The sequence below is a fragment of the Perca flavescens genome, chromosome 12 (genome assembly GCF_004354835.1).
Source record: "Perca flavescens isolate YP-PL-M2 chromosome 12, PFLA_1.0, whole genome shotgun sequence".
NCBI lineage: Eukaryota > Metazoa > Chordata > Actinopteri > Perciformes > Percidae > Perca > Perca flavescens.
The window spans coordinates 21,978,069-22,001,916 of record NC_041342.1 but is presented as its reverse complement, the minus strand read 5'-3'; the positions used below and the strand labels follow the sequence as shown (position 1 = coordinate 22,001,916).

The window sequence follows — 23,848 nt, the reverse complement described above, 5'->3', positions numbered from 1 at the left end:
TTGCCCGTGGGTGCGTGCGTGCGTGCGTGCGCGCGCATAGCAGATGGAGAGCGTGAGCTCGCGGTGCAGAGAGCGCTGCTGTGACAGTGGGAAGCACAATCCGCGTGCAGCCAGCGCGAGGCAAAGACCTACTAACAAGCTGTGAATAATGACTGGCCGCAAAACGGTAAGAACAGCCCTCACAATGTCACCTTACTGTTCTTATAATGTGTTTTGAATGTATAACGTTTTAGAAACCGTGTTGCCATGGAGACAAGTGACAATGAAGATGGCACTAGATTTATGTTGTATTTTAGTTTGTTGTAAACGTTTTAATGCGGATTTCGTGTTTCTACGGTTCAGTTTGATCACCTCAAAATCAGCTTTTATCTGTTTTGACAGTGAGCATGATGGGAAAAAAAAACAACAAGAAGTATTAAGATGTATACATCACTGTAAATGTTGGCAGCTGTCTGTAAACTCCTAAAGTAACTCCAGCTGGCACATGAACCATTGTTTGGTGGATTTGCAATAGCTTTACAACCACTAGCATGCCAAGAGTTTATGATAGGCTAAATGAGGAAAAACCTTCCAAAATGGAGGAAATAGCTCTTGACTGTTGTTAAAAATAAGTTTAATAATCAGGTTTAGTTGTACCTCTGTATCGTGGATTACACAATAACTTGTTTTGATTGTGCAACAAGGATTTGAGAAAGGCAATTAATAGATTTGCCACTCTATACTGTAGTGAACTCTTACCCAAATGTGATATTTTCCCCCTCTTATTACTTATGGGACTCTTCCATTCCACTCCTCTGCAGAGCACTGATTTATGTAATGTTGATGGAATGAAAAGCGCTGTGCAGGGGGTGGAAATCTGGCTTTCTGGAAGCCAAACAGATGAGGAGGCTTGTTTTAATCATTAGTCTCATGGTATCACTGACATGGAGCTTGTGCTGGGGATTCATGGTTTATACTCACAGGCCTCTGCCAGTGCACCCATTGCACAGAGGTGTGTGCTGAGTCACATCATTTCATCATATACCTCATTTAATCGTATATATGTGGCATTTAAAGGGGGTAATAAACAAGATTTGTACTGTTCCGTAAACCACAAAATGACTTAAATATGCCTTTGAGAGGTTGATCAGGTTGTTAATTAATGCTCAGCAATTATTTAACCAGATGCTCAGATTGTTTGTTCAAGTGCTCAGCTACGAGCAGGAGACAGCAGCGAGCCAAGATTTGATTTGCCCCAAAAATATTTGTTTGCCCTTGCAGTATATCTCCACCTTGATTTCACACCAGGGGGAGAAAATAACAAAAGCATTTCAATTTTACTGGATTGTTTTCCTATGCTGACTTTTCAAAATGTAAACATCTGTTTCATAATGAAGTGAATTTATGAACCCCAAAACAGAGTCCATTGATCCTACAAGAGAGTCGCGAGGTTACTTGTCATTCATTCGGTGACTAAATTAAATGAGTCAATTTGTCGCTGCACGTATGTGGCAAAAAAACAAAACAACATTGGGTGAGATGAGGACATATTGTCAGGGAAAGTACAGTTTTATAAGGCACACACATTTTGATGCAACACTTTTGTCCAGTTCATTCTTGACCTTAGAAACAGTCGTTGAATCTGCTGAAGACTGTGTGATGCTGACAAAATGCTCCCAAACAGCGAGTAAGTGGACCTCAAGTTTAGATGAATTTTCATGACCTTGGAAATAGTAGTTTGAAAAACTACCTTAACCATTTACAATTTTTTTCTGGACCTTTCAACCACACAATCATCATCAGCAAATTAATTGTGACAACATCCGGAAAACCTGGAAGTGGACCTTGATTATAATACTATAATTACTATTATTTTAAGATCCTGATCTCTTCCCTCAGTGACTCGGTTGGACCTGTAATCAGATCACTAATGGCCCATCCCCTGTTTTTAAGCACCTATAAAATCTTTGCGGTAGCACAAGAAATTAGAGAAAAACACCTAAATATTAGAACAAAAGTGTTTTCATACTTGTCTCATACTCTCGCCTCCACTTAAAGCAACACTATGTAACTTTTCCCGCTTCGGTCCCCCTACAGGTTGTCTCATTGGAACTACAGCTTGCGCTAAAAGTTACATAGTGTTGCTTTAAAGGAACAATTCAATAATTAGGGAACTAATATCTGCTTTCTTGCTGAAAGTAAACTTTAGATGAGAAGCTTAATACCACTCTCATATCTGTCCAATGAATATTAAGCTACAGCCAACAGACAGGTTAGTTTAGCTTAGCATAAAGACTGGAAACAGGGGTAAACAGCTAGCCTGGGTCTGTCTAAAGCAGCTCCTGTTGTCATAAGGGAATCACATTTTTATTACTATTTCTTGATGAACAGTTTACATGTCTTCTGTTTAGGGTCTTGACTGGTTGTCTGGCTAAATCAGTCTGAATGCAAGACACCGGGAGTTTGCTGAGCCTTTTTGTCCTCTCTGTAAAACTCTATGTGGAAAGTAACTAAGTATGATTACTCAAGTTCTTTACTTAAGTACAGTTTTGAGGTACTTGTACTTTATACTTATACTGCTTTTCAAAAGGAAATACTGTAGGCTACTTTTTACTTAACTACATTTTTTTTGACAGACATAGTTAGCCTATTAGGTACTTTTTTACACACAAAAAAACATATGATATGCTTTTATGATATGATGCAGTACTATAATACTAATCTACCTAGTGGTACAAAAATGTATTTAAATGCTCCTGCATGGATTTGTTAGTGATAAAAACAGAATTATACAATATGCTATAATAATAACACACTTTAAAGGTCCCATGACATGGTGCTTTTTGTATGCTTTTATATAGGCCTTAGTGGTCCCCTAATACTGTATCTGAAGTCTCTTTCCCGAAATTCAGCCTTGGTGCAGAATTACAGCCACTAGAGCCAGTCCCACAATGAGCTTTCCTTAGGATGTGCCATTTCTATGTCTGTAGCTGTTGAGGAGGAGAGAGGGGGGGGGCAAGGTGGAGGGTGGGGGTGTGGCCTTGACCAACTGCCACTTTGCTCGTTTGAAAGCCATGATGTCTCTCTCTCATGGGTGGGCCAAATTCTCTGGGCGGGCAAAGCAGAGAAAGGGGAGGTAACCTTGCTCCTCATGACCTCATAAGGAGCAAGATTCCAGATCTGATGCCCATCTGAGCTTTCATTTTCTCAAATGCAGAGCAGGATACCCAGGGCTCGGTTTACACCTATTGCCATTTCTAGCCACTGGGGGACCTTAGGCAGGCTGTGGGAACTCATATTAATGTTAAAAAACCTCATAAAGTGAAATTTTCATGCCATGGGACCTTTAAAATGGGCCAAAATGAGTATTTTTACTTTTCACTGTTTAAGTACATTTTGCTGCAAATTCAGAATGTAGAAGACACTAATTAAATTCATGAAAGTAGGGAAAAGTTGGATTACTGGAGCACTTTTGCTTATGTAATCTTGTTACACCCTCTTCTTACTACTTGCATAAAACCAGCTGATGAAAACACCTGTTAAGACAAATTTTCTTTTGTTGACTTTTAGTAAATTTTATTGAAATTTGATGTTTACAAAGATGACCTAATGTATTTAATTAAGGGCTCAAAGTCAAGAGACTCCAATCATATGGGACTTATTAGTGTTAGGCAAGAAACACATTTGCTTTCTCTTACATAAATATTTGTTACCATGAAAAAAAACTGCCTGGAGTCTGAATTTGTCACATCCGATCTCATAGTAGTTTGAACTGCTGTTTTATGACAGCGGGGCCTTTGTTCATACTGATGAAATGGTTCGTCACTTGTGTTTCTCAGCTGCCCAGACCCTACATACCTTTCACGGACATTAACAGGGATTGTCCTACAAGCAGAGCTCATTTTGGTTTGGTTCAGAAATATTATTCCTGGCTGAGAGGTGTGTGCTCTTTTGCAACACCCAAGGGTGACAGAGCTAGGTAATAGGATCCGCTGTAAGTAACAGAGGTAACTGTTTCAACATTGTTTCTGGTGTGTGTTAACTGCAGGCTAATGTCTTTTTAAATTAAATTTACTTGGTAAATTATTTCATGTCCCAGAACTTTTCTTCTTAGCACAGTCCAGTAAATTAGTGTGATTATAAAAGTTGCATTTAATCCACAGAGGGTAGTTTATCTTTACATGATGATTATAAACTCCAGACTCTTGTTCAGGGTTATTCTCACAATACATGAAGTAGCCTCTTTGATTTGGTTCCATATTTAGTTGCAGGCAAACCCTTTCGTCTTCCTGGTTGAATGATTTGTTGGACTGTGGTGGAAGAAGTATTCAAGACCTTTAATTAAAGTTGAAATTCCACAATGTAAAAAGATTACATTACAAGTTAAAGTCTTGCATTTAAACTAGGGCCGGGACTCGATTAAAAAAATGTATCTAATTAATTATTAATCGCATTTTAATTCCATAAATATTTTACCTGAGAACAGTGAGAAGTAATTTTTTTTCACATGGATTTTTAGTATACCATTGAATAATGACTGAATATATAAGCTTAAGCAACACAATATTGTTTAATTTTGTTCAACCAAGTCCAGCAGACCAGTGCAATTTTTACCATTAAGTGTAGCAATAGCATATTTAGAAATATAGTACATTTCAGAAATTCAGGTAGCCTATAGGTAGGTAGACCTTCTGTAAACTATGTTTTTTTAAGTAAAACACAATACTTTCAAGTACATTCAGACTTAGTTACCCTGGTCCTTAAACCAGTCATCTGGTGGAGTGTGGGTCCTTGTACTCAGAGTCGAGCTAGCTGCTAAATGTTTTGCGTTGAGGTGATACTTGAGGCTCGATGTGCTGCGGTGACATGCTAATTCCTTGTTGCATAGCTTGCACACAACCATGCTCTAATCGACGCTTCCATCCGTTCGTTTTTTATAACAAAATGTCCCATCCACGGAGCCAACCAAAGCGGTCTTGTCAGCTTCTTCATTCATGTTCACTGTGGTTTGTTGTTGTCTGAAGTATTGACATACAGTATATAAAAGGTCTGAAGTCATTAACGCTAGTTGGTGCTCCAGTATAATTGGTCCGCCGAAACTCATCCGGTGAGAAACGTCCAGCGGTGCAAAAATAAGTGTGATTAAAATGCGTAAAAAATGTTTAACGTGTTATTTTTTGTGTAATTAATTAACGCATTAAAGTCTGTAATTAATTAATCTTAATTAACGCGTTAATGTCCCGTCTCTAATTTAAACCAATAATGTTCTTTAAACCTACATTGTGTAATTTTTTTAGTTGATTCTTAGCAAAAACCCCTTTGTTCTTTCACAAATATGTGCTCATTCATGTGTAATTACTTCCACCAAATAAAGTATTCTCGTAAGCGTAGAATCCGCCAGTTAGAATCATTCAGAATACATACGAGCGAGTCGCTCGAATGACGGCAGCCATGTTGCGCCTCCATCTTTAAAATACATTAGCCAAAGAGGGACATACCTCCGACTTTCGCCCTTTTACACTCAGTGGCACCCCGCACCGTGACGAATGCCAGGAGGAGGTTACTCACCAGGGAAGCGGAAAAGAGAATTAAAACGACAACGCGACAAGACCAAAGTTAATATTGGAGTGGCTAGAACAGCTGCGTGTAAACGATGGAGATACTAATAGCTAATTTCGTGTTTGGCCACCGTAGCAGTTAAAACGCGATCGTAATGGGAGGGGCTAGAAAGTAATATTCAGTTGGTTGTCATTACAATTTCACCGCTAGATGGGAGAAATTCTTACACAATGTAGCTTTAACTGCAAATTAACCAGTAACTACAACATCACATAAATGTTGCAGTTCTCCGGGAGAAAAAATGGCTAATGTTAGCTAGCTTAAGAAGACACTTTTTTGCTTCGAAGGGGATGGTACCTGGTCAAAAACAGGCTTTCAGGATCTCAGGCATCTTTCGGAGAGGATTATCAAACATGAAAGCAGCAGGAAAACAAGGTAGCTAATCTTACAACTGACAATGCAAACAAATGGGGAATTGAGCAGTTTAATGTTAACAGCAAACTGAGGAACGTTATATGCACTGTAGGATTATCACCTGTGTTAAACCACGTGTGGAATGTGAAAAATAGCACATTATGTCAAATTGTGTAATTTTCTGGTTTAGGATCTGTGCAAAGTATTTGTTGCCCCATGTGTTGGTGTCCTGATTAATGTAAGTCCAATATTCTCTCTCCTGTTTGCTCTGTTTTTAAATATCTGTCTCTTTATTTGCTAAATGCCCCACTGTGTTCACCAGCTGGTCTTCATCTATCTGCTGTTTGGTGTTGGGCAGGTAGCTAGTGTACAGTGGGTTTATCAGAGCTTTTTTTGCTGAAAACAGCTGCCTGCTGCCGAAAACTGTGTTGATGAGAGCAGTGAGAGTGAACCAATATAGTAAAGATGTGGGCCACACAACCAAAATAATTATACAAAATAGACAAACACTTTTTAAACTGTAGAGTTGGTGGTCATTCTCTGTGGGTTTGCAACTACGAGTGACCCCCTTCAATGTTCACTGGTACTGGCACTAAACCCAAAAGCACAACAATGAGACAGAGTTTGTAAAGAAAGTTCAGTTTTTTTAAACAGTTAAGGCAGGTTCAAAACCACCCAGGCTAACAAATCCGAGGAGGGGCAGGCAGAACCCAGGTCCAAAAAACAGAGTCAGAACAGGCAGATCAGGAAAATAAACTAAGTAACTCTAGAGACCTTGGCAGTAAAACAAAAGGCAATTTGACAGGGACTAAGTGAGAGTGGACTGGTATATATGGTGAGGGGCTAAGTGAGAGTGGACTGGTATATATGGTGAGGGGCTAAGTGAGAGTGGACTGGTATATATGGTGAGGGACTAAGTGAGAGTGGACTGGTATATATGGTGAGGGGCTAAGTGAGAGTGGACTGGTATATATGATGAGGGGCTAAGTGAGAATGGACTGGTATATATAGTGAAGGACTAAGTGAGAGTGGACTGGTATATATGGTGAAGGACTAAGTGAGAGTGGACTGGTATATATGGTGAAGGACTAAGTGAGAGTGGACTGGTATATATGGTGAAGGACTAAGTGAGAGTGGACTGGTATGTATGGTGAAGGACAAATGAGGGAATGGGCTGCAAGTGAGGAGGGGAAACCAGGTGGGGATAATGAGCTGATAGCCAGGCCTGATGAAGAGGCAAGATCTGAAATGACCGGAGAGTTAGTGATAAAGCATAAATAAATTTAAATAATTAAAATTAAATAATTTACATTTTAATATAACAAACATTGATTAACACAGCTTTAAGAAGGAGATGATTTGATAACTCTTCATTCTACTTTATGAAGACCTGTTTTTTGTTCTAGAAAAGTTGAGAAAAGAAAAGAGATGAAGACACACAGCTTTTTAAAAGGATAACACAATAAAGTTAATTAGTTTTTTTCCCATGAGGTCTTAAGTGGGAGGTCAGAGTTGCAGTAATTTGATTAAATCAGTGCAGCAGCAGCAAACTATATTACAGCATACATATTGGTAAATAAACTCAACAAACAAGAGGAATACTCACTTACAAAATGAGAATATTATTATGGTAAACTTAAAAGTATATGTCTTACAGAGCATGTAGTCACAGCCAGTAGCAACATAATGTAGGCTACTGTTTTTGCATGAGTTAGTGTTGGGACGCTTACACTAAAGAGAGGGCCATGTAGAGGGAGTTGTTGCAATCAAGTTTAAATATTATTACTGGGAACAACCTAAAACTAACATACAAGCATAACAAATAGAGCAGTTAAATTAAAGAGATCTGTCAAGATTAATGACGCCTCGCAGAATCGGCAAAGCAGATGTAGCCTACACACAGCTTTCCTCGTTTCATCCGCTCCCACAGGAAATAGGAATTTACATTTCAAAGTTTTAGTACAAAAAATAAGAGGGTTTCAAAGGATTCAGAGGTCCTGTTGGAAACACGGGGAGAAATGTTTAATAGGAACTAAAATGTAAAACGTTTTCAGTGTTGCTTAGACCGAAAACAGTTACAACCCTAACCTGGAACAAGTGTATTTTTACAGTATTAATTCATACATGATTTTTCTTTTATGGTAGCCGTATTTTACTTAATTTTCTAATGACACGATTGCTTCAAAGTTCACCGTTCACCTGACAACTAGTGGACTAAACCATGTGCACCTTTTAGAGAGGGGAGGCTTCTGAGAGGCTCTAATATTGTTTTGGGTACATGAAATAGTCCGTCAAACTATTCATTCAGCCAACAATAACTTAGTTCCACTATTCCCCTCACTACTACACTCCTGTCTGCTAGTTGTGTAAAGTGAATTCTCCCATGACATCATATGGAGTGCTGCATGAAGAGCTGGAAAGTATTGCTTAACATAGTCCTGCCTGATCTGAACGTAGCTTGATAAAAATCTGCTAGATGCAAAACATAATCTATTTTCATAAGGTTCCACAGACCAGATACCACCCAAAATGTATTTTAAAAGACACGTAGCAGTCAGTTAGTAGTACCCACCACACCAGATTCAACCCATTGCAGAAGAGTTTTAACAGACGTGTTGTAAAGCTGCTCCTATTTCAAGACGTTGGCAGGCTGTTGAGTCCAACTTCGAGTCCATAGGCGCTGCTGCTGTTGGCCCTGCTGTATCTGGTTCACGGACTCTGCTCACACTGTCTTGTGGTTTGGACTGAGCGACTGTCATTTCACTGGAATTTCCTGCCATCTGCGCTCAGTCAAAGTTTCTCACAGATGCACACCTGCTAGTAAATCTTTATGTCTGCCAGGAGGAGAGCACGGAGGGATAGGTGAGCACTGATGAAGAAAGAGGGAGAGATCCACTCCAACCTTTTGGCTTCAGTTTAGAAATAATGAAGAAAAAAAAACACTTGTTTGTTTAGGAAATATGATTTTGTTTGAAGACAGCACTATTGCTGAGACTGAGACAGAACTATGAGAGAGCCTGTGTTAACACCAACCTAAGAAAATAACAAACATTCACATAGCACTTTCGGTCTCATGGTTAGATTTATTTGTTACGAGTACTTAAGAATTATTTTTAAAAAAAGATCGATATTTTGGAAAATATGTTTATTTGCTGTCTTGCCAAGAGTTAGATGGTTAGCTTAGCTATGCATAAAGACTTGAAACAGAGAGCAACAACTAGCCTGACAACTAGCACAGATTTAGTATTCCTGCATGTATTATGTACATTAGTGGCTGCTGCAGAGGCTGATTCTGGTTATTATGACAATGGCTGTGGCACATTTGTTTATAATGGGTCTAACAGAAACTAAACTAAACCAGAATCTGAAGCTGTTTGGGGCGCTTTTACCACGGGACAACAGGCAGTTGACTATTTTGCCTAATGGTAGTCTGTTCTTGGTGTTTCGGGTGTTTCCCTTAAACCAGAGTGTATTCCACCGATGTTTCTGACCGTGAGTTGTATGGGATTAGTTTTGTGACTTTAATTCCAAGCAAAACTTCTCAAGTATCAAACAAAAAACACTAACTCAAGCAAAGAAATTGTCACCTCAAAGGTAAAACTTAAAACTTGCAAACAAAACATTTGTGTAGTTGTAAACTATTGGTCTTATATTTGTTTGATATTATGTCCTTTTGTTTACAGTTCCCTCTGCTTCTTTCTCAATGATCAGTCTTTTGCTCTCTCCATCACGTTTGCAGTCATGCTCCCAGCTTTCTCCTTTGCGCTCCCTGAGTTTTTGTTTGCGATTCTGACACAAATATCTCAGGTGGGGGGGTCTTACAGAGGTGTGTCCCCATTGGCTAATGAGTGTTAAGGTAAAGTTAAGGGAAAGTTTGAGTGACAGCTCAGCCTCAGTGCAGGTAAACTAGAGACTCAGCTATATTACAGTACAAATGCAGTGTTAGCACTGCTTAACTGGTTCATCTTTATAGTTTTGTGCTCATCAGATATCAGATGAGCACAAAACTATAAAGATGAACCAGTTAAGCAGTGCTAACATTGCATTTGTACTGTACAGTATGTGTCGACCTCTAGATAAAATTCATTATATTCACAGCTTCTACATTGTACAACTTAACCAATAAAAATCGTAGCTCTGCTCGGGTCCTGCAGGTCTCTACAGAGAGAAGACGATAATTAATACAGCTCCACTGAGTAAGGCCTCACGAAGAATACATGATTCCCATGGTAAATTATTAGCTCAGTAAGGTAGCCGGTGGCTACAAGTTTTAGATAACGTTAGCAGTATAGCTAACGTTAAATGCTAACTTAAAAAAACACAACGAAACAACAAATGTCTAGTAACCATGCTTGCAACGTAGATCACAGATAATATATATATATATTAATAATACTTACACTTTATTAATCTTGTAGGAATCCCCTGTGGAGTGGCTTGTGTGTCCTCCAGACCAGACTCTGAGTCTCTAATGTTAGTTTACCTGCACTGAGGCTGAGCTGTCACTCAAACTTCCCTTAACACTCAGCCAATGGGGACACACCCCTGTAAGACCCGCCCACGCGAGAGATTTGTGTCAGAATCGCAAGCAAAAACTCAGGGAGCGCAAAGGAGAAAGCTGGGAGCATGACTGCAAATGTGATGGAGAGAGCAAAAGACTGATCATTGAGAAAGAAGCAGAGGGAACTGTAAACAAAAGGAAATAATATCAAACAAATAAAAGACTACACAAATGTTTTGTTTGCAAGTTTTAAGTTTTACCTTTGAGGTGACAATTATTTTGCTTGAGTTAGTGTTTTTTGTTTGATACTTGAGAAGTTTTGCTAGGAATTAAAGTCACAAAACTAATCCCATAGAGTTGCTGTGACTTAGGTACGTGACGCAGCTATGTCATGACAGTTGTATTGCTCAGGACTCAAGGAAGCGCAGTGTGAGTGTGAAGTTGATGAGATGAGATGAGCGATTCTCGAGAAAGCTGCAAGCAGCAATAGAACAGGCTAAGCAACTGGCCCGTTCATAACAGGCATGTTTTGAACGGTCAGTGCAACAGTGTGAAAAATTTAAGAAAGAACATCCTGTAAAAATAAACAATAAGAAAAACTCTGCTGTAATCTGGGATACACTAGATTTCACATTTCTAAAAGCGTTATTTAGAGTATTAACACTCTTACCATAGAAGAAGAGCCCCAGGAGGATCACTGGGTCTAAAGTTACCAGTAATTCAAGCCTCTTGCAAAGATGACATGCATGATTTCTGATCCAATAACACATTCTTATTTTGTGCAACATGAGACTGTGTTATTCACCTGCTGATTTTACTTTGACCCAAACTGCCTCTCAAAATCTGGAAAGTGCCAAAGAATTTTTTCTGGCAACAATCGAAAACAACAAAGTAGCCTGCAGTATTATAGAATTGGGAGCGTTCACACATCAATGATACAAATGATCACATTTATCAAAACAACTGAGGAGATTTTACCCGTGCAGATACTGAGTTTTACAAAGTCTTCAGCACAGTGGAGCCATACTGATCACATACATGACTTGAGGTCAAGTAGGGTTAAAACACTTATAGGATGTGTGCATGCTTCAGGACCTTGTTGATATATTGAGGTGGACGATACCACAAAGTATATCAGTGTTTCCCACACATAGACTAATTTGTGGCAGTGCGCCACACAATCAACACCGGCCGCCACGTTTAAAAAAAACAAAAAACAAAGCATATTCGCTCAGCTGCATTTCCTTTCCCTGCTCTTCCTCCGTGTCTCTGTCACTCACTCTCTCACATAGGCTACACACACACACAGCCCCTCCCCTCCGTGCACACAGCGTCTGTCTCCATGAAAACGAGACAAGACGGCTGGCGAAATTCACAAGATCACGAAAGGTGAACACTCTTGAACACCTTTACACAATCACACATTAAAAACTGCTATAAAAATATTTTATATTCTGAATACAATGTTGTCTGTGTGTTAATATTGGAGTCCCAACCCGACTCTTAGCAAACAAGCGATTGCGCCTGCTTTAGAAAGTTAACTAGTCTAGGTAAAATGCAGTTGGGTTGTCAAGGTCAAAACACTATATAGCGGCTGTGAATCAAATAAACTTATTATAAATAATGTTATGTCATTTTTTTCTCTTACACTGAATGTTTGTTGCTTCAATCCAGATGAGTATTGAAAAGTATTTTCCGTGACTGAGAAGGGCACATGTTGAGGATAAGGACCAGCCTGAAATCAGTCTGAAACAGAGCTGAACAGTCTGACCAGTGTAATTAGTTATGTTATTAATTTGTTTACAATATTTTCAGGCTTCAACCAGTGCTGCTCAAGCAGAAAGACAGGGTCAGGGAGAGAAAGGGATAGATTTGTTAGGCATTGAAGAAAAAGTAGGCATGGAGGACAGCATCCAACAGCGTGTCCTCCTTTGTTTTTGATACTTGATTGTTAAGAAAATAAGTATTTTACCCCCCTCCCTCAATGTCCCTCGATTGGATCTTGATTTGTGGCTTATTGTTCAGAGGGAATTACTCAGAAGCAAATACCTTTTGCCTTCCCCTCCTGCATCATGTCTGTCTCTTCCAGCTGGAGTATCAATATAACCAGGGATGGAAGAGTAATCCCCTGCTCTATTTGGGTTTTACATTCCTCACTTCATTTTCAAGCTGTTTTTCCACAGTTATCAGTGGTTTTGTCACCTGGACTTTGCAAAAAGCCTAAACATTTAGACATGACTTAGTGGCATTGGCATCAACATTGAAATAGTATTGCGGCAGCTTCTGAAAACTCACTTGGATGGTGCAGAGATTTTTGCTTGGTAAGTCTTGGAATTTCTGGAAAACTTGTCATCGGCACCTTTTTCTGTAGACTTGGCTGCAGGAATCAGACTGGCACACCAAGTCGTCATGTCCAGAAACGAGATGACAACTTGCAGGCCCCTCATGAATGACATTAATGTCTTCAGACTCCTGGAGCACCTGGACGTTGGAGTGACCTTACTGTCCTCAGGTGTTTGACTTCCTGTTTGCACTCGAGGTCAACGTTAAGTTCTCGTTCAAGCTTTTATGTGAAACTCAGCTTCACAGGTCATTCAGTCTTCATGCAAAAACCTATGTTTTATATATATATATATATATATATATATATATATATATATATATATATATATATATATATATAAAACATAGGTTTTATATATATATATATATATATATATATATATATAATATATATATATATATATATATATATATATATATATATCTTGAGTTTGTTCTCAGCATTATTCACATGAATGACTTTGTGCAGCTTTGCAGCTTTGAGTGTCAGGTCAGCAGCTTCAGGTTGGGCCTCCAGTATAAATAAATGTTTCAGGAGGCTCTACCTCATGATCCTCTTCTCAGCTGAAGCGGTTTGACAGCTTGTGTTGCTGTGAAATCTTTATAGTGGTCAAAGACGCAACAAAAACAGAACATTTTGCTCAGCTGTTATGCATATTACATAGAAAGTACAGCATGTTGGGGAAGAACAAACTCCTCTCCATATCCTATAATAGTTTGACCTAAATTGACCCCCTATTGTTTGAACATAAAATCCAGCTGTTCATCCTAGAGCGGGCAGGACTGTGCTCCCAACTCATGTGTTTGATTTGAAAAGATGACGTTTATCTTTCCTTTGCATTACTTCTTTGACCGTGAAGCAACTTTCTTTTTGAGTCATGCCATATAGACTAATGTATTCAGAGTTGTGTCTTCTGATGGAGATAAGGATAAGGTAAGCTAAATGTGCAGGAATTTCCTACCAGTTGCTATAAAAAAAGATTGTCTGTGTAAAAAGCCTCAGCTGTAGTGGTGGATGAAAGAAAAAAAGCATTGCTGTTTAGGAGGGTCAAGAGGGCCTGAAGGTTTGTGTGTGTGAATTAGGTGATGAAAACTCTCTGGGACACATCTACAGATATATAGTATAGTGTGTTTGTGTGTAGATTATTGTATTTTGATATTACATCCCATTACAATGCATTGGTTTGTCCAAATCAACAGTAAGTGCAACCTCATCACACACTGATTGAGGCCAGTACTGAGTGTAAAAGAGATAGAAAATATATTGGACGGTATTTTTTCTTTTAAGATATACAATTTGAATAGGTATCTCTTAGATGTCTTGGTCCCCATAACCAGGTTTAACAATTTAAAAGAATAAACTTGTGAGTGCTCTTAGCCATACGAACTACATTAGGGTAACTCCTTGTTACTTAATGGTTTGCCAATACCAACATATCTTTAATACGCTAAAATTGGCAGATTTTATTTGCCATACCAATATGTCAGTTGGGCTTAAATCAGAATGAAAGTTTATGTCTGCATTTTGTAGACAGACTTATGATGATTGTTTTTCAAATGCGGGTTGGAGACTTGAGGTGGGTAGTGAGAAAATGTTAGTATAGTTTCTGCATATATTAATGAATTGATGCTAGTAAAGCTGTTGCTTGGTATTTGAGGATATTGAGAGTGTTTTAAAGATTGTGGAGGTAACAGGGGAAGCAGCGGTTGCCCTAAAGCTTTGAGAAGTGGAATTGTATCCGCAAGGTTTGTTTACCTGAAATGTTGGGAAAATTGTGGCTGGGGAAAATGAGTAAGTAATACTTGTCTGTCTCTGAAAAACTACTTTTGCTTTTAATCTCCACCTGCACAGAAGAACAATTTAGTGTTTCTGTAAGTTTCAAATGTGTGAATATGTGTAAGAATGTAAAGCAGGCAGCTGTGCTAACTCAATTTCCTTTGGATAAATAAAGATTAATGACTCGAAAGAAGATAGTCAATTGAGATTTATTAGCACACTTATAGACCACAAAATTGGTTTCACAAGATTAACCTGTTTTGATAATGGAGACCCTGAGGCACAAATCGTTTAGAGAAGTGTAAACTCTCACCCTCCAGCCAACTTTTTCTGTTACAGGGAACTAACAGGGACTCTCATGTCGTTTATAAAAACAGAAGTGACAGTTGTGAAACTAGTTACGTAATTCACGTTTTCTTTAATGGTCAGCCAGCCACATTTATGAGAGTTTGTTCTCTTGCAAACATATTGTCCTAACCTAATACATATTGCACCTGTGAGTATTTCGACCCACAAAATTTGTCCCCATGTATTTCTTTAAATCCAGGAACTAAGATTTACAACACTTGTTTTCCCTCTCAAACACATTAAATCTCATATGATTTAGATAGAAATGTAATAAAAAGCAACATCAGGATTGCAAATCAGTACCTAGGAACACATGATGCTAATTCCATATGTCTTAGTTGTTATGTTATTAGAAGTGATGAGAAGTTTCATACCAAATATAATTTAAGCCCAGCAGAAAGAACACCTTGCTGTAATGAATGATAGTTACAAAAAAATAACAAGAAATGACAAAACCATCTTTACATGCACGAATGCATGCATATAAAGCCATATCTGATTACATACTATACATACAGTAAAGGTGGTGTGTATACCATCACCTACCTTGCATAATAGATTACCAAATCTTTGCAAAGATTATTTAATGTTTATTTGTATAGGAACAGGCATATGACTTGGGCCAACATACAACAGCATTTATAGCCTAAGCTAATTTGCAATGCCCTTCCCTAGATATAAAAATGCACAAAACTCAACTCTTTTGCATGCTAACCGTTTATAATTCTTCATTAAAACATTAGAAAAGAGGTTTTTTTTGTTTAATTTCTAGGTGCCTTGCATTTTGGTATTTTGGAGCTGGAAGTGACCATATTTGGACAAAAGGGGAGGATGACGCATGTAAGCCAGTGTTGTGTATGGTTTCATGGCGCTGCGCTAAGCTAAACGCTAAAGTCGCCAATTTTCAACCCTTCTGAGGCGCGTCATCCAGTGGCGTTTTGAAAATCGTCAGACGTTCTCTTAAGTTACCGGCTAGCGCTAGCTAGTTAGCTTGGTTTGCAGAATGCGGAACAAGACACTTCTAGGTGACCAGTGTTCTAATTAACTTTGAAGTGAAAAAACACAGTGAGGAGTCAAAAAACAAGTTCACGGAAACGTACCCAGTGCCATGGATACACATTGTTAATCCTCTGTCCTGATTGACAGGTTGCCGTGTTTCCACGTCCCTATTATGCTGTATTGACGAAGACTTGAAACTAGCGAATAAGGCCATAAAATAAGGAAATAAATCAAGTGAGAAATAGGGTAATTTCCCCATAGACTTAAATATAGAAAGACTACTTTTTTGGAGACTGTGGAGTCTCCCCCTGCTGGAAATTAGATAGAATGCAGGTTTAAGGCACCTTATTGGCTTCACTTTTCAGGCCCGGAAGTTGCGGCTTGGTGCCTGCCTATCCACTCCAACACCTTGTGTAATAGCATCAAGGGTAATTTAGGAAAGATAGGATAAGGAAACTGGATTTTGTTGTGTCCACATCTCTCTCTTCAATAAGGATCTTTTTCCCATGTTTAACTTGAACCAAAAAGCACAAAATAAGTTTGTAATTCAAGAACCAAAGTGCTTATTGTTGAGACAAGTACACATTTGCTTGTCCTAAAATGCCACAGCTGTGTTTAGCTAACCTCAGCAAGTGAGTCTTTAAAAGACACCACATGAGATGAGCCTGCTATTTTATAAGGTTTGCTGGCTCAGTTGAGGCTTTGTGGGACATTTTTCTTAGTTTTACTGTCTAACTCTTCTTTCTGGATCAGGACCAGAGCGGTTTGTGAACAGACACTTCTAAAATAAAATCCCCTTTATGCTATATTTGCTGCTGTATTTCACTTGGATTCAGACGGATTTATGGCAGAGTGGATGTTTACACAAGTCTTGGTTTGTTGCTGAAAAGCACCAGTTAAAGATCATTATCATTAATCAAATGATTGATTGTTGTGAATTTAATGTTTTGTTTGCATCTGAAATCCCACTGTCTGGCCCAAAAACTCTAATATTGGTTTTAGTTCTCAGATCAACAGGTACTATGTTGCAATTTTGCAAAGTTTCAAACATACCAAACCACTTATGCTACACTAGAATCAATAATACTGTTCAAGTTGTTGACACACGGACACATTGCAACCTCTCTAATTAAGATTCAACCACAGTTCCCATGACTGCTCTGTTACATGACTCTGGTGGGGGGGAACTCCAGCAATTTACGGGAAGAATCATAAAACTGTAAACCAGACTATACCAGGAAACTTTCAGCATGAACCTACACTTAGTGACTCCTTTGTCAGCTAATATAACTACAGAAGTGTACTTACTCATCATCTTAGCTGTGTCTGGTTTCTGGCTCATATAATATCCATCCCATTGAATCTTTCCGATGACTAATTACACGTGGCGGGGATCCTGTAAATTAGATCATCAATATCTGGTGGATGGCAGAAAACACTGGAAATAAGGTCTTTTCTAATAAACACTCAAGGACTATTGCACAGTAGAGCTACTGTATATGTGACAGGGGTGGGGGAACTTCTGTTTGACCCACTATTTTCCAGTCTCCCTGTCCTGCAGGACTAGCTAGCAGAGAGATGTGGTCCATTACTCGTCCTCTGTTAACAAGCATCTGGACCAGGTTCCAGGCAATCGGCTGCTACACAACGCCTGGCTGTTTGCTACAAGGGTGGCCTTAATGCCTGAAGGGATGAATCAGCCCCGACTGTTACAGCAGCTCAAAGGAAACCAAATATACACTCGCTGCAGCGACAGACTCAGAGCTGTTTGATTGAAGCCTGCTGACAAGAAGGTCGGACACGCTGTTTGTTTTGGTTTTACTTCATCTGGGACCTTCTCTGCTGGTCATCTTGGTCCATTTGTTGTTAATGATTGAACACAAAGTTGCCGATGGCTGGAAATGAGGGAATAACTTTCAGAGTGTGACACATTTTTGGTTTTATGTTTCAACCCTTCAAATGGCGTGGCAAGTTGTCACAGCAGCTGAGTCATAGCTTTGCAACATTGCAATGAGCAAATCCTGAGTGAGTTTAGCTAATATTAGTTCACAACAGTGGTGGAATGTGTTATGTGCATTTACTCCAGTACTGTACAGTAGTCTTATGTGGCTAGTATTATTGCTAAAATGTACTTAAAGTATCAAAAGTAAAAATGTAGAGGAGTAAAAAGTACATTTCCCTCTGAATTGCAGTGCAGTAGTAGCATAAAATGGTAGAGTGCAAGTACCTCAAATTTTTACTTATACTTGATAAATTTACTTAGTAACATTGCACCACTGTCCAGAAGGAGCTGTGTGAAGTCTGATAAAGTGATTTCACTTAAGTCAGCTATGATAAACTTATATATAAAAAAATAAATAAAATAAGCATATTTGGGAACGCTTTTGCTTGTGACCTCTTACAAAGAAGTAGTGTCTAGTTGGGACATCATGTACCATTTGAGATGTCTAGTTGTTAGCACTTTTACCAAAGAGACATTTCCCCTACAAACTTATCAGACAGGTTCATTTAAATAACTGTTCAATTCTCTCAAAATATATACAGAAAAGAGAAAAATCCAAAAATGAATACAGATTTATCTTGTTGCCCTCGGGAGGGACCCAACCCCTTGATTAAAGTACCTTACTGTATGTCAAGAAGTTAAAACTAACACATTAGCTAATTAACTAATACATTTGTATCAGCAATCTAACATATGACATATCAGCCACAGGAGACATTCTTTTTACTTTTGATATTTTAAGAACATTTTGCTGATAATACCTCTGTCTTTTTACATAAATAGGATTTTGAATCCAGAACTTTTACTGTAATGGAGTATTTTTTACATTTTTATATTGGTACATTTACTTAAGTAAAGATGGGTATTTCTTCCCCCGCTGGTTCCTAATGCTAGCCTGGATGCCAGCCGAACTTAGCCCCGCCCACAACATTTGAGGTCGGGAAGTTCGTATTCTGACTAGAATCTGAGTATGACGATGTCAGGCTATCTTAATGCTGTTATGTGATATGTTTCAGAAAGTGTTTTGTATTTGTGCTGTTTGTCTTTCAAGATGACTCATGTGGGTTTGGTTTCTTTCTCTAACAGCGCAGCATGAGAGATGACTGACCACGCAGCAGCTTGGAACAAATGACAGAAGATTACACATGCTGGGGTTGAAATGAGAAGATGCCAGCAGCTGAAAATGAACCTAATTTGATTACATTTGAGAATTGAAAGATGCTGGAGATTGGTTTCCCTCCAATGGATTCCTAAAGTTGCTCCAAGAGAATCGGCCTCAAAGATTTTACTGAAAGGATCTCTTGGTGGAAGTCAGCGAGCGGGGGGCCAGGATGTGGCCCCCTGACCTCGGGCCTCCAGACGTCCAGCTGACTCTTCCTGGTTTTGGAAGTGTGTTTGAGGATGCGGAGGACCTTCAGGCGCCACTGTCTTCTGGCGGCTTCTGTCAGTCCTCGATACATTCAGGTGGACAGGGTGTGTGCTGTCTTCCAAGGTCTTCCCTGTCCCTGTCCTCGCTGGGCCGGGACCTCACCTCCCTGCTCAGCTGTAAGACCGCTGGATCCCACATAGAAAAGCCTATGGAGGACTTTGCCACCACAGCGCACATAGATCCTAAAAACAACACCCAAAGGTATAGCTGTTACCCCCAGCCCTCCCTCCCTTTATCCTATGTGCTCACTAGCTGTGCCACTTCGCCCCATTTTGGCTTGCCACCCTCCTCTCTTTCATCTTCCTCCTCTTCATCAGCTTCATTTTTTACCTCTTCCTTGCCTCTTTCTGATGCACCTGGTGGCAACAAGACTCCTAATCTACAACGAAAGATACAGGAGGAGTATCGCTCAATAAAACAAGAGCCTGCAGATGATTTCTTGCCATGTAAGAGGGATCCGTTTCAAGTTAACAACCAGCAAGGGGAGCTGTTTTATGTGGGCCAGCCCCTCCAAGGTCAGGACAGCAACTCACTTCATTTCCCAAGGCTTAATGGACCCATAGGCCACAACCCCACAGTGGACCAACAGGACCAGCCATGCCACTGGATCGACTGTAGTGCCACTTACAGCAGTCAGGAGGAGCTGGTGAGGCACATCGAGAAGGTGCACATTGACCAACGCAAAGGGGAAGAGTTTTCCTGTTTCTGGACCGGCTGCGTGCGACGCCACAAACCCTTCAACGCCCGCTACAAGCTGCTAATCCACATGAGGGTCCACTCTGGAGAAAAACCCAATAAATGCATGGTGAGTTTGTTTCCGCCCTGTGGAGTATATCTGGCCACTAGAGGTGTTATAGAGCAATGTGTTTGGAGTAATCAAACTGCTAGTCCATATCCACGACCTTCCACCTCCGGGATTGCTCCGTTGCCGACGAAAATTTCACCGTATGTCCTTCTTTTCGGCCGGATGTCCGTTACCTACTCTTCTTATGTGTTGGTATTTTAAACTCCGGTCGATTTATGAGGACTGTGGTTAACTGTTCCTCAGATATCAGCAGGGTAAATCAAGACAGCTAGCTAGACTATCTGTCCAATCTGAGTTTTCTGTTGCACGACTAAAACAACTTTTGAACGTACACATGTTCCACCAAAACAAGTTAATTCCCGAGGCTATTTTGCAGCACCACCAGGTCCCCGTGCGGCGTCAGAATGGGACAAATGGGCCGTTTAGAGGTTAACGGGTTTTGAAAGGCATTAACATGTTTACATACGTCTCGACTTCACTCTGCAGCCGATGATCAAGAGTCTGTTAGACAGAGAGATGATCCAATGGTTTCCTCTCCTTATGACAGGTTTTCCCTTACTCATGCATGCCAGATGAAGAAACATGGCAGCGTTGAATGAATGGAAGATGTGTCTGTAGAACTGAGCATCCAAAATCCTGCTGATCGCCCTGTAATTATTGTGACAAATGCAATTAATTTATAGTTATTAAGTAGTGATGTATTAAACTGACAAATCATTAATTCCTGTAAAAACGCTGTTCTCATAGAGAAACTCGTTCCTGCCTTTTGAAGTCTCTTGTATTCTGAAATACAAACACATAGAATTTTAATCCCTCAATCCTGGTTAATTTGGTGACTCTTGTGGTTACCCTGGTAACAGCATGTGCGGTTTTAGACTACAAGTTCCAGAATTTTTGGGGCAACAAACACTTCTTTTTCCTATTTTGTCAGAAATATAACAGAAGAGCAGCTGGTGTGAACAACAAACTAATATCGTCTTTATAAGGAAGTTATAATGTCATGAGCAACCACAATCAGATTTATTACAGAGCTGAAATGATCAATTAATTAATTAAATGAGTCAACTGATTTTTTCAAGCAAAAATACCAAATATTCTCTTGTTTCAACTTCTTAAATGTCAGGATTTGCTGCTTTTCTTTGTCATATGTGACAAAGCAGACTGAAGATATATTACTGTGGGCTCTGAGAAATTGTGAACGCCACACTTCCACAGTTTTCCACACAACATCAGGACAGTAGTAAGTTGGTTACCTTGCTGAGGAGTTGCTGTAACTCTTCATCTAATGGGTCACTGTGGCTTTTTTTTTTTCATTACTTCTTACTACTTTAAAACTGATCAAAAATCCCCCAAATAACTTGTTTTGTAAAGACATTTTGCAACTGCAATGACAACACTACATTTTGAGCATTTCTTGCCTTTTCATGTGTCTGAGCAACTTGTCTTGTAGAGTAAAAAGTGCAGGCTGTTTATAAAGACGATGGATAATAAACTCAAAAATGACAATACAACAAAAGAAGCACATGAATTTTAAAAATTCAAGACACACACTAAAGATAAAGACAAAACCAGACCTGGTCAGGTCCAAAAAGAGACAGACTGTGATGTTTCTGCATTGACCATCACAAAAGTAGCTTTTGAGCTCCAGCAGAGCATCACTTCTGTCACGAGTCATTTTCTGAAACTCAACTTTTGCTGCTTGAACACGTCTGTCCCATGATGACCTTCAGTTCGGCGCCAAATCCCCGTCCCCGAGAGTGAGTAACTCTCTCCGTTATTCCCCAGCGACTCTTTCGCTGTCATCAACCTGAGACTCAGATTAATAATTCATTCAGAAATCTTTACTCAGGGACACGCTCCCTACTTAAGTGAATTACTTCATTAAAATGACCTAATATGCTGCCATCTTGTAAATACATTACTGTGGAGAGTTGCCTGCAAAGAGATTAATAAAATGAAATCAACACCAAAAAACCCACACATGAATAATGTAATTTTATTTTCATTCAGCACTCATGCCAAAACATGTAAATTAAGTCATACCTAGTGCAGCAATGGAAAAATGAATCCCTCACATGAATGTAGTCAGTGTGTGTTAATGAATTCAGCCTCATTTACCAGCTCGTTATGTCAAATCTCAGATCAGACAGGTGTTACTCAGGCTGTAAACACAAGTTCCCAAAGCGTTTTTAAATCCACCATGGTAGAGTCATCCTGTATATCCTGTGTGTATAGTATATATATATATATATATATATATATATATATATATATATATATATATATATATTAGGGCTGTCAAAATTAACGCGTTAATTTTTGCGTTAATTTTTTAATATTTAACTCGTTAAAAAAAATGAACGCAGCTGTGTTTGTTTACTTCATGTGGCGGCTGAGAAACGTAATACGTCTCCATAACAGCAGGCGGCGCTACTCTGTATTGTTGCCCAAGTAATGAAAACCGGCAGCTGATTGGACGAACGCGTCACATGGGTTTGTTTTCTCCAGAAATCCAAAGCCAGACTGTCTTGGCGGCCGTTTAGAATACGATCTCATATTGTACTAAGATAGTTCACTATTATAAGCTTCAGTCTCAATTTAAAAAAGCGATTAATTGCGATTAATTACAGCAAATTGTGCAATTAATTAGTTAATTTTTTTTAATCGATTGACAGCCCTAATATATATGTATATGTATAAGTATCTATTGAATTGAATTGAATTGAAAAAACTTTATTAATCCCGATAGGGAAACTGGTTTGCCACCAACCATACAGCAATCGAACACAATACACAACTAAAAAACAAATAAACAAATAATTCTGGACTAGTAGACCAATAGACCGTGATAAGGAGACAATAAATAAATAAATAAATTATAAAAGACAAAAATAATATCCAATGGTTAACTGAAAGAGCTTCGGAGTCCTTTGAACAGAGGGTGTAATGGATGCCCTTCAAAAAGTAGGACAATTTTTAGTTTTGAACTAATCCTCTTCTCTACAGTAACCTCCAGTACATCCTGGTTAAGACCAATAACTGAACCAGCTCTCTTGATTAACTTGTTTATCCTATTTTTGTCCTCAACAGATATACTGCCTCCCCAGCACAGTACAGCATAAAAAAGTACGCTAGCCAAAATCCCTTGATAAAAAACATTTAAGAGCTTTGTGCTGATGTTGAATGATCTAAGTTTTCTCAAAAAGAACAATCTCGACTGAGCCTTCTTCATTAGGACATTCGTATTCTCCTTCCAGTTTAATTTTTCGTCCAGGTATATACCTAAGAATTTATGACTGCACAATTTCAATCAACTGCCCATTAATTGTAACTGGAAGGACCTTCTCTTTTTTCTTCCTAAAATCAATAACAAGTTCTTTGGTCTTTCCTACGTTCAGTTTCATAAAGTTAGACTCACACCAGGTGTAAAAAGACTGCACCTCTCTTCTGTAGGCAAGATCATCACCCTGATATATATATATATATATACAGTATATATATATGTATGTATCTATATATATATATATGTATGTATATATATATATATATATATATATATATATATATATATATATATATATATATATATATATACTATGTGCCATAGACCTCCAATGTTGTCAGAAAACAAACATGGAAAGTATATCTATGAGCCACGGTGCTGCACTGGCTGACAGGTTTTCTTTATTATA

At 38.9% G+C, this 23,848-nt stretch overlaps 1 protein-coding gene across 3 annotated transcripts in view; it reads left to right on the top strand.

Moving 5' to 3' along the window:
- The first annotated feature begins 61 nt into the window (after nucleotides 1-61).
- Nucleotides 62-23,848, top strand: part of glis1a (GLIS family zinc finger 1a) — a 43,012-nt gene continuing 19,225 nt past the window's right edge. The window contains exons 1-2 of one of the 3 annotated variants that reach the window (XM_028594066.1): nucleotides 62-166; nucleotides 19,014-20,156. In XM_028594066.1, coding sequence (XP_028449867.1) covers nucleotides 19,254-20,156 — 903 coding nt within the window. In that variant the 5' untranslated portion in view covers nucleotides 62-166; nucleotides 19,014-19,253. Of the gene's footprint in view, nucleotides 167-17,610; nucleotides 17,714-19,008; nucleotides 20,157-23,848 lie in introns of those variants that run through there. The other 2 variants (XM_028594064.1, XM_028594065.1) reach the window with 2 other exon arrangements.